Source organism: Nematolebias whitei, chromosome 21 (genome assembly GCF_014905685.2).
Source record: "Nematolebias whitei isolate Nwh7 chromosome 21, NemWhi1, whole genome shotgun sequence".
In the NCBI taxonomy this organism is placed as follows: domain Eukaryota; kingdom Metazoa; phylum Chordata; class Actinopteri; order Cyprinodontiformes; family Rivulidae; genus Nematolebias; species Nematolebias whitei.
The window spans coordinates 24,497,151-24,508,798 of NC_056518.1; the positions used below are offsets into that span (position 1 = coordinate 24,497,151).

Below are 11,648 nucleotides of genomic sequence, written 5' to 3' on the forward strand. Positions count from 1 at the left end.
TATCCATCCATACATCCATCCATTATCTTTACCCGCTTATTCCATTTTGGGTCACGGGGGTCGCTGGTGCCCATGTCCAGCAATCACTGTGCGAGGGGCGGGGTACACCCTGGATGGGTCGCAAGTCCATCACAGGGCCACATAGAGACAAACGACACAAACAAACATTCACTCTCTCACTCACACCTAGGGACAATTTAGAGTTACCAATCAGCCTAACATGCATGTTTTTGGTCTGTGGGAGGAAACCGGAGTTATATATATATATATATATACACATACACTTACAAATATATGCTACTATATATACTGTACTATATATACTACATATATACATATATTCTACAGCAGATTGGCTTACATTAAAGAATTTTGGATAATAAAATTTAGTTTTTATTTGTATCTTATATCACTCAGCCCATAAGCTAATGGCATTTCATGCAGAAGTAAAAAAAAAAAAAAAAACTCTTAATGCTGTGAAGGTTTTATTAATGAGGATTGACAGGAGTTATTGATCACTCTGTTATGAAACACCACTGTGGCAGGACGATAAGTGAATGGAATAACGGTGCACGTCGTCATGTTTTATCTGAAGAAAAATTGGAGCTCATTTCAAGCTAAAATGTTGGAGTTTTCATGACTTAATGGTTGGAGTTTGCTGTGATTAACAGCAGGGTTTGAACTGACTGTTTACAGTAAATTGAATCTAATCCAGATCAGTCATAGAAACGGTAGTTGAAGCGGTGAAAGCTGTTAACGAGAACAGCGGATGTTTGCAGATGTAACGAACGCTCCTGCTCCTACGGTGCTGAGTGACAGCAGAGCTCTTTGTGCCTGAAGCTTCCTGGGAGTCAGATTTAACTCCACAAGCTGAAGTTACAAATATAACACTGTTGTCACTCATGGAGACTGGGTGTTCATGTCAACATGCAAATGAGCAAAAGGCTTTATCCTGGAAATTGATTTTTACATGGATGTTTTTAAGAGGCATCATTGTAGCTGGTTTACATATACAAATATTTTATGTCAGTATCCAATATAATTATACTGTGATCTCTTCTTCTTCTTCTTAAAGTTGGTATAAAACTTTTTGCCAGAGCTCTCTGCAAGTTGTCTAGATGGATATCAGCAATTGGGTTCATTTGTGCCATTTAAGGAAAATTGATAATAATAAATAATATGAAAATACAGCTAATTAAACAGCTACATAAAGATCTGAATGGCTGTTGTGACTATAAAACATTGTTCTCTTTAAAATCTGCTTCAGCAAATTGGCTTTGTTTTTGTTTTATCCTACTTTGAGCTTTTTAGCCTTTTGAAACTTTTAACTTTCAGCTAGCCTTATTAGTATTTGAGCTTTGCAGCTTCCCTTTCAATACTTTTGACTTTCAGTCTTTTACTACTTTTAGCTTTCAGATAGCTTACCTTTGACTTTCAGCCAACTTTTCACTACTTGTAGATTTTATCTATTATTTAATAACTTTCTGTTTTTAGTTGTTTTTAATACTTTTAGCTTTGTGTTAGCCTTTTGTCACTTTTAGCTTTCAGCTTGCTTTTGACTACTTGTAGCTTTTATCTATTCTTTTAGCTTTCAGCTTACTTTTTTAGTACTTTTAGCTTTCAACTATCCTTTTGACACTTCTACCTTTCAGCTTGCTTTTTAGTACTTTTAGCTTTCAGCTAGATTTTCACTATTTGTAGCTTTTATTTATTCTTTTATCACTTTTAGATTTGAGCTTACTTTTAGTACTTTTAGCTTTCAGCTATCCTTTGACACTTTTGTCTTTCACCAAGCTTTTTGACAATTTTATCTTTCGGCTATTTTCAGGAGAAAATCCTCCTTTTGAAGAAAGGAGCTGGAGCAGAACATCGGCCTGAATGAGCTCCTGAGGAAAACAGATCAAAGTTGTAGAGTAGGCAGCATCTCTGTCTTCCCTCCCTTCCTTCTTACCATCCTGTCCTCCATGTCACCCCACTACTTCCACAAAGTACGAGTGTTATTAAGAGTGCCATCTAATCCTCACTGGCAGCTCATCAAAGCTGTGGCACCAACTTTGGCTGAAGATGAAGAAGCACCAAGGCAGCTACAAACGTCTATATGTTCCTCTAGAGGTTTATAAAAAAAATGATCTGCTTTAAACCAAACTAACTGAGACCATCAGTTCAATACACCACGAGGCTTCAAGAGCAAAAGCTGAAAGAAACGTTCTGGGTTCCTGAAAGTTCTCCAGTTTTCTTTGGACTTGGGCTGCTTTTTAACCCATTTCCAGACATCACACGTGAACGAGACAGCGTATTGTGGTGTAGATTTTAGGATTTTAGACAAAAAGAAGATGTTTGAGACCTGTAGTTTTGTCTTTGAGAAAAAGGGAGAAACGTTCAGTCACCCTTCTGTTGCTCATGTCACAATTCCCAATAAATGTTCTTGTTGGAGCTAAAATATTATTTTTGCCTTGTGTTAGAATGAGGTTCTGCTTCCTTCTTGTTTACCTCCAGCGAGGTCCAAACACGGTCGGAAGGCTTTGCGGTGATGATGACGATGATGGTGGTGGGGAACCTATACTCTGTGGCTGGAAACCAGAGCAGGTCACCCAACGCTGCAATAAAATTCCCGAACCTACACGGCCACACGCCAACGTTCCCTCTGCTTCCTCTGGTTTTCCACTCCCCTACTGCCTCTCGGTCTCCTCTGCTTTCATTCCCCTCCACTCTCCCTTGATATTTGAGCCGGCGGAGGTGCTCGTGTTACAGTTTTTACAGCTTTAGCCAGACGGGCCCTGTATACATTCCTTTCTCTCCTTGTTTTTAGGCCCACTCCTCCTGCTCCTGGATTACTCACCGACGGCTTATTTTACCACATTAAGAAACAGTGTCAGACTGTTTGGTTTGTCAGAGGATCTCCTCACAAGGGCACTTTGTGCATCTGTGAATGTCTTTGTGTCTAATTTTGGTCTGAAACTGGTGGTCCGTTCTTGGTTCTATAGTAAAATAGCAATGATTTATACTAAAATAATATAAGAACCCATGCAGCCTTGGGATGGTGATGGGATCACCAGCTCTTTTTGGACCATTCGGCTCCTGTAAATGGAGTTTTTGACTCTGTCTCATCTTCATCGTTTCCTGATCAAGACAAGCAGCAGGTATTAGTAGGTTACGTGATGAAATCAGAATCAGAGCTGCAATCCAACCCGTTTAGCCTTTTAAACAAGTGTTTTGACACCTTAACTGCAGCCGCAACTTCCCCTTGCACAAATCTATACTGTTTGTCCTATACAGCCAACATTTCTTCAGCCACACTTTTATATGTAATATCTCTCTTAATGGGTCTTGGTCAAATTCTCCAGGCTTTCTGATGGTCTTTCTACACTTTTCTTTAGTTTGGCTGATTTTTCACTCAATTCTATGGTATGATTATTTTCAAAAGAGCTCTGGCATTTGAAGCGATCAGATATTAAAACTCAAAGGAAGAAGCAGACAACTGGTTATAGATCGGCACACATGACTCATTGATCCCTCCTCGGTGACCAGCATTGGTCCTGGCAGCTCTGTGACCTCTGTTCCCCTGAGTTTCAGCTCCTATTTTCAGGCTGTGGCGAAGACGCTCCCATTAACAGCTGGTTTAAACTAAACTGTTGTCACTGAGAACAACAACAGTCCTGAATGGAGGTTGACCCGTATGATTTATTTTATGGCTGAAGCCAATTTTTAAAGGTTTTGGTCAATATGTCTTTTTCATTTAACAAATTATAACAATAATTGCCTAACTTAAAAATAGCATCTAAAAGACTAAACTGTAGACTACAATAATGGTTACAGGCAGCTGATTGACGGTTTTTATAATGGCTAATATTGGCTGATTAAATTGATCTGCCAATTAATTGGTCAATCTTTAATCCTGATCCAGGATTGCTGATCCAGTCAGCATCATTGCTGACTGGTTTTAAACTCAAGTTAAAAGTATTTTCTTTCTTTCTTTCCTTTTCTTCCTGTCTGTCAAATTTCACGTTTTTGTCACAGAGGACAGCAAGACCCTCCCTCAGGCGGTAAACATTCAACAATCCCAACAAATTCAACCTTATTTCAGTGATGTTGACTCAGAACAAAAACCAATTTTAAATAGTACCTTTAAGCTCTAGACAACCTATTTGTTCCAGTTTCTTTGGCTGAATGTATGAAATATAACAAATATTTGACAAAACATGATTTTGGCACCATGTTCTAAAATATGAGGAATCTGTCCAAGTGGAGGTCTACAAATGAACAATATCTGACCTGAAACAGGGCCTGACAGATGACTTCATGTAACACTGGCAGTCAGGAAGTCAGTCTTAAAGAAGCAGGTTAAAAAAAAAACCCACTAAATTTCACAAGAACCTCTAAAAAAATCTAGACAGACCTGATGATAAATTACCCAGCTTCCATCAAATGAGACGTTTAAATGACATGCCAAAGCTTCCAAACATGTTATAAAAGATGTCAATTTGGTGAATGTCATAAAATCTACCATCAAACAGGAAGAAAATCTGACCTGCAGATAAAAACATCCTCTCTGATTGATGACTGGCATCGTGCAATTATCCTGTGATGAATTATTATGGTGGCTTTTTTATTTATATGTTGGGAAAATAGATGCTTTCTGTAAGAAAGAGAAAAGAATCAATTCTGGGTATGCTCCCTGAACCAAAAAGCTGAATTTATTTCCCATTTAAAAAAAATGTATTTATAAAGAGACCCTCCCCTCCAGGTCCCCACCTCCCATCAGCTCCCATCAGGACCAGAAAACCAGAGAAATTTGTCTTCCAGTGAGAAAAATTGAGCCAAACGCTTTCACTTTCATCAGCACTGGTTAGATTTTGCACAACTGGACAAATGACATGAACTGGAGGCTGAAAATCACAAACAAAGCCTCCTTCTTTTAAAGAGTATGTGCAGAAAACAAGCATGCTCTCTGGAAACGATCCACACTCAGGACAAAAGGTTTTATTCCAGAGGTTTTCCTGCAGCCAGCCTTAAAAAAATAAAACCGAATTCCTGCAGTTCTTTTCGTTGCACATCCATCAGCTTATAGTAGAAACACCGGCCGCAGCTGCGTCTCCAGCCGAATGTGTACAAACAATGAGGGGATGCAGACAAAGCGGGCTGCCTCACACACACATGCGCGCGCGCACACACTTCACACTTTCATTCTCCACAATGAACCGAGAGGAGCTCACATTGATACAAGAAATGAAATAAAACACCACGAGGAGCAAGATGCGGGGAGGAAACGAACACGATGTGCTGCGTAAAAAAAAAAAAAAAAAAAGCCCACATCAGCCAAGCGCACATCTGGATCACCCGCCTCTGGGCAGCTGGTCAACACACACGCATAAAGAGATGCACAGAGAGAGAGAGAGACCCAGAAAGGCATCAGAAACAGACGAGTGTCCCCCATTGATTTGCTCATTACGCGCTCCCTCGGCTCCGTGGCGGAACTCGTATTAATAGTAATAGTAGAGGCTCTGTTGACGCCTTCACTGACGCACCGGATTTTCCATGAACTCAGCCACGAAAGGCAGGGCTCACAGTGGATCAGAACACGCAAGAAGGCTCCTTTAACTTCCCATCAGAGGATAAGCCATCCATTGTGCGCTGCGGAGACGTTTTCAGCGCCGTGCGCTCCAAATCAAACCAAAGTTTGGTCTTTACGCAGCCAAACGCACTTATCCTAAATGCCCTGTGGCTGAACACACACACACACACACACACACACACACACGGGCAGTCACTCTGGACACACTCTTTACCTTCATCTCTTCGTTTATTTCCCGTTTCACCGGGTGAGCAGGTTTGCGGCTTCTCTTATTTTCGGGAGGTCTGCCCTCTTTTTCCGTCTCTGCCATATTTTCTCGGCGATACTTCTGTCAATATTTGCGGTGAGGAGGGGAGGTGTGCGCGCGTGTGCGTGCGTGTGAGTGTGTGAGGGAAAGAGAGAGAGGCAGCTGTTTACAGCCGCCACACGGCGGGGGTCTCGGAGCTCTTCAGCGGCCCGTGGGACGCCGGTGATGCCGCCGAGGGCTCGCGGTGCCCGGCCGAGTCAGCCATCTTCTGCCCGTTCCCTCCACGGTCCGCGCGCCAGTGGTGAGCAGAGGTTGAGCGAGGGGAGAAAACGAGACAGGAGGAGGAGCGTGCTGAAACATTATATGACGCGTTGGTGATCAGAGGACTTCTGCTCGGCTCCCCATGGAGAGCATCACTCCGCCTCACGCAGCAAACAGGTGCTTCAACAGGAGTTGTTGCTGCTGCTGCTGCTGCTGCAGGACAAGCTCACCTTTAACCAAAGTTCAGTTCAGGCGCAACACGGACTTATTTATTTGTGGCGGGGCATGAGGTCTCAGAGTAGCAGGAAATATTTACTCCTTGATTTAATTTCATGCTTTCAGGTTATTCCTCTCTGAGCATGTTAGGCTACACTCAAAACAACACTTAGTCAACTGCTTTTTGTAGAGAATGGACCCAGGAACGCAGGCAAGTATGAAGAGCTTGAAGGAAAAAGTAAAAATGTAAGCAAAAACAAAAACAACTCGAGACACAGAGGAGAAATAGCATAAATAATTTAAAAAAAAAGGTTTAATGAACGTCTTTTGTAGCTGAAGACTTTTCGATTCCCACCCGGGAGGCTTTATCAGTTCAGAATCAGGATCATTTGATTTGTGGAGCTCTTGAACTGGGGAAACCTCCTGGGTGGGAAGCAAAACTTCTTCATCTAGAAATCCAGGTTCTTGTGAATTACCATGAGCAGCTACAACAGCGATATGGCATAAAGTACAGCTGTGCCAGACTGAAGACAGAGCAAGAACTGAGGACATACAAAGGATGAGACTGATGAGATAAGTGGCTGCAGCTGAGAGTAACAGGAACAGGGAACAGGTGTATGGCAGGAGAAGAAACTGGCTCTAGAAAAATACAAAGGAAGGGTGAACTTAAGACACAAGAGACAGAAAAAGAGCAACAAAGAAAAATAAATCTTAAAACAACACAAAAAAGTCCAAGAACAAGACAATAGACACCGAACAGTTAAACTAATCATTAAGTTTGGAATTGCAAATTTGACGACTGATTTTGGTCAATATTGATTCAAGTAATAAATCAATTATACATGATTTTCAAATTTACTTTTTTTGTGTTTTTGTCTGAAATTTAACATAAAAGCACCAGCAGTACTGGACAGTTGTTAATGGCTTTCAGCATTGTACAAAAACAAACACATTAAGCAGCCTTTAAATAAGGTGGCAATGGGGTGGCAAAATAGTTTTACAGATGCAGCTGCCACTCCATCCCACCCCCTAGAACCACCACTGAGATTATAGACAAACAAAAAGAAAATTTCTTTTTTTTTCTTCAAACAAAATGGCATCAGTTTTTGACTTTACAACCAGAACACTGAGCTCTAGGAATCAAAGGATGCTGAATAATCACTGATCCAGACTCAACAGAAGAGATGGAGCTTTTTTCATGAAGCACATAAAAAAATGTGTACACTATTCCACAAGGAATAAACTGGATTATAGTACTTAAAAGGTGTTGTGCGTTTATGTTCTCCGCTGATATCCATATGTCCAAATTTGTGTAATAGTCACAAGGAACAAAACAAGAGCCTTTTAATAACTCTTTTTTTTTTTTTTGCTCTGTGTGTGACTTTTCTGGCTTTAAACATTTTTCTGAATTACAATGAGGGAAGCCTCTGAGAGTGCAGGGGCGAGGCTGCTCAAGGCAAAGTGACACCCATTTGAGCTGGAAGAATCTGCAGGAACAGGAGCTGTGAACCGTGCTGTAGGGTCAGGCTGAGATGTGCTGCAGCACACCTGAAACACAAGATCCTTTCTTCATTCTGTTCCTGCAGCCACATCATCTTCAGCTGTAAAGTGCAATGATTCATTCAACTGCACACAAGTGCACTTTTGTACACAACATTTATGTTTTTGAACTAAAATACACTTCTGCAAACTTAATGAGCCAGACAACAAAGTCCATGCTCAATAATTCAGGTATAAAATCCAACATTTTTCAGTCAGGTCATCCAGACCGAAGGCGAAACGTTTCAGCACAAAAAAAGAAACTGTCCAGATGACCTGACTGAAAAATATTGGATTAATGAGCCAGAGTTTTTAACTGTTTTGACAAACAAAAAAAGTCTTGTTTTCTTCTGATATTTGTAGAAAAAAAATGAATCAGCAAGGTCAAATTTACATAAATTTACATGAATTAAAATGTGCAGTTTGTTTATTTGAAGGGTGATGCAACAGGTTGTGTAATTTCTTGTTCAAACATAAGAAAAAGGCAAAAAATTAAACAAAAGCATTGCTTTTGCAAAATACTGTAATATAATGATTTTTGCGTCTCACACACAAAATAGTTTACCAGTAGTGTAATTTTCAAAAAAAAAAAAAAAAATCACATTTGACAAGTGCAATGATTGATAATAAAACATACAATAACAGTGTAACAATAAAACTTGTTTCTTACTTCTTCTACTTCATCTGCTCTAATGATGACTTAGTTTGTCTGTGTCCATTTTTTTATTTACTTTCTTTACCAATTTCTTTTCATAATTAATAATTCAAGTAAAAAAAACTTTTAAGCATTTCAAGTCAAGTAATGAACTTTTCAAAATATATATTTTTTTATTTTAATTTTATTTATAACAATTCCTTGTCATTAATATGTTAAATACACTAATTGATGGTTGTGTGTTGAAGACAAATCACAGATAAGCAGTATATTTTTCATCATGGTCACAAATTGTTATATAAATTTAGTATTTCTTATTTATTATCCTTTTAATTTCAGTTTTAATCTAGTCTGTAGCTAGCTAGCTCAAGTTTGACTTAAATTGGCATGTTTAATTTTAAAGCTAGCTAGTTAGCTTTTAAATTAAACTTAAGCTAGCTAAAATTAAACGCGTTTTATCCAAACAATTTTTTTATAAAATTTTCAAACGATCATTTGTCATAATCTAACAGTTTGATACTGTTACAAAAATATGTTTAAAAAAGGATAATTTAAAAGTCGGTCTTACCTTTTTTATGTTTATTGTTGATAATAATAAAAAAAAAGTCGGTCTTCCGCCGGAAGTGAAAGTTTGACGTAGAGTGTTACGTTTTCAAAGATGGCGGCGCCCTGTCGTTCTGTGAAACAAGTGTACGCTCTTGAAATCGTTCAAGTGTAATGTACTTTTAAGTAATGCGGGTTTATTTTTGTATGTCAGCAAGCGGAATGTGTTGACTTCATTTTTAATTATGCTGTTAAGTCCCGTCGAGGTATTTGGAATAGATAAAAGTTGAGAAGAAGAAAAAATGTTTCCAGCTTCGTGTTCGCGACTGTCCCGTCTGTCTCTGTCCATAACCCGAGGACAGAGGAGTCTGAGTTTGTTCTCCAGCTCCGGATCTCCCAGCTGGAGCAAAGTGGTGTCGGATGCGGAGAAGATAGTGGGTTACCCGACCTCCTTCATGAGTCTGCGGTGCCTGCTCAGTGACGAGCTGAGTAACGTGGCCATGCACGTCAGGAAGCTGGTGGGGACCCAGCATCCTTTACTCAATACTGCCAGGTACCTCTGAAGAGAAATACGTCTCATTACTCTTTTTTCTATTTATAACAAACACAATGACTGAGTCAAACTTTACTATTTATCATCAAAGTTTAAAAAAAAAAAATAATGTAACCACACATTAAAGCATAACTTCTTTTATTTATTACTTATTTTATTTTTTTATTTTTTTTTTAAAGGTTTGGTCACTTGAAAGGAAAATATAAAAAAACTGCAACTTAAATTGAAAATAATGTCTCCAGCCTATATGTTTGTTTTTAGCTCTAAGCTTGATTTAAATTAGTGATATAAATAATCTGAAACAATCAGTAGATTCATATTTCCTTGTCGTATTTGTTTTTATTTTTATGAATGGTGGTAACTCCAAAGTATCAGTTCTCTGAAAGTACTGCTGCAAGTCTTTGTAGTTTCTTCTTTAGTCCATTTCATGCAGTCAGAATGAAGGGGTCAGAATTCAGCAGAATTCTGTGAAAGACCCGACTGGGACCAGCTCCTAATCAGAACCAATTCAGAACTGATCATTTAACAAAACTTGAGTAACATTCAAGAATCTTTCTGGTCCATGTAGATCAGCTGTTTCATTCTAAAGTTCCTAAAAAGACAATATGAAGTTTTAGGTTCAATTTAAGAGACAAAGGTTTCAAACTCATGGTGTTCTTGTAGCTTAAATTGGTTTCAGATTCTAAGTATCTACAGAATTCCCCACAGTTGTGTAAATTTTATGTTTTATTTTTTTTAAATCACAAACTCTGAGAACCAGAATGAGAGAACTGGAAGGCAGAGTCCTCAAACGGGTCCTGTTGTGCAGATGAGTATGGAAAGAGGAACCCAAGGGTGTAATAACCTATACGCCTAAATCTGATATGACAATCCATTTGGGTGTTGTGGCAGCGAGGGGAGAGGAGGGGGGCTGCAGCAGACCTCTTGACAGACTGACTCCTCACTGTCAGCTCGGGTTGGCTGGTTCGTATTTCCCTCCGTGTCTCGGCCTCAGACGCACGACGGATAAAAATATCCACAATAGCAGACAGGCAGACCCTCGTGGAGTCGGGTTTCAGTTCTCCCTTTCCTTTCATTCTCAAAAACTGCTGCTCAGCTAACTTCGCCCAAAGGTGTGAAGTTACAGCGGGGGGAATGCGACCCCACAGGAGAAACTTTTCCCACCTTAAGGACAGTCCTTGAGAGTCCGACTTGAGATAGAATGTACTTCCCTCGGTTTCAGCTTTTCTTTTTAAACACAGTTTTGTGTTTGATAAATTTAAATATATATATATATATATATACATATATATATATACATATATATATATACATATATATATATATACATTTTTACACTAAACTCTGTGACCTGAAACAGTGCAACACCGCCCCCTATGGTCATACGGTGGTCACATAATATGACGTCACTACGGTTACTCGACATTACATTTTCAACCTCGATAAATGTCCTAGCAATCGATGTGTAGATTACTCGAGTACTCTGTTAGTGCCCTGATATATACATATATGAACGGAGAGCACATCACGCCAGTTTTGGCCTCCCTGCACTGGCTACCCATTCACCTTCGGATCCATTTCAAAATTCTCATGTATGTTTTTAAATCACTGAACAGTTCCGCCCCATCCTATCTCACTGATCTTCTGCAGCCATATGTCCCACCGCGCTCTCTGAGGTCAGCAGACCAGATGCTTCTCTCAGTCCCAGAAACCCGTCGTAAGCTCAGAGGTGACAGGGCTTTCTCTGTTGCAGGTCCACGACTGTGGAATGAGTTGCCACTGAGCGTCCGGCAGGCTCCCACACTCTCAGTCTTTAAGTCTTGCTTGAAGACCCACTTCTATTCGCTTGCCTTTAACACGGTGTGATTTGTTTTGGTCCGGTCTGTTCTCTACTCTGTTGGCCATTTTAGTTAGCTTCTGCTGCTATTTGTATCTGTATTTCTATTTTATGTTTTCCTGTCTGCTGTGCATGTTTGGTTCTTTTGTACAGCACTTTGGTTGGCCTTGTTGCTGTTTTAAGTGCTATATAAATAAATTGGTATGGTATGGTATGGTATATATA

General features: G+C 39.6%; 2 protein-coding genes across 2 annotated transcripts in view; one reads left to right on the plus strand and one right to left on the minus strand.

The window, feature by feature from the left end:
* The window catches only part of sobpa (sine oculis binding protein homolog (Drosophila) a), a 31,216-nt gene extending 25,103 nt beyond the window's left edge, over positions 1-6,113 (minus strand). The window contains exon 1 of the mRNA XM_037694745.1: positions 5,787-6,113. Within this exon, the coding sequence (XP_037550673.1) occupies positions 5,787-5,882 (96 nt within the window). The 5' untranslated portion in view covers positions 5,883-6,113. The remainder of the gene's footprint in view (positions 1-5,786) is intronic.
* Positions 6,114-9,142: 3,029 nt separating this feature from the next.
* pdss2 (prenyl (decaprenyl) diphosphate synthase, subunit 2) overlaps positions 9,143-11,648 on the plus strand; it is a 39,850-nt gene continuing 37,344 nt past the window's right edge. The window contains exon 1 of the mRNA XM_037694739.1: positions 9,143-9,586. Within this exon, the coding sequence (XP_037550667.1) occupies positions 9,336-9,586 (251 nt within the window). The 5' untranslated portion in view covers positions 9,143-9,335. The remainder of the gene's footprint in view (positions 9,587-11,648) is intronic.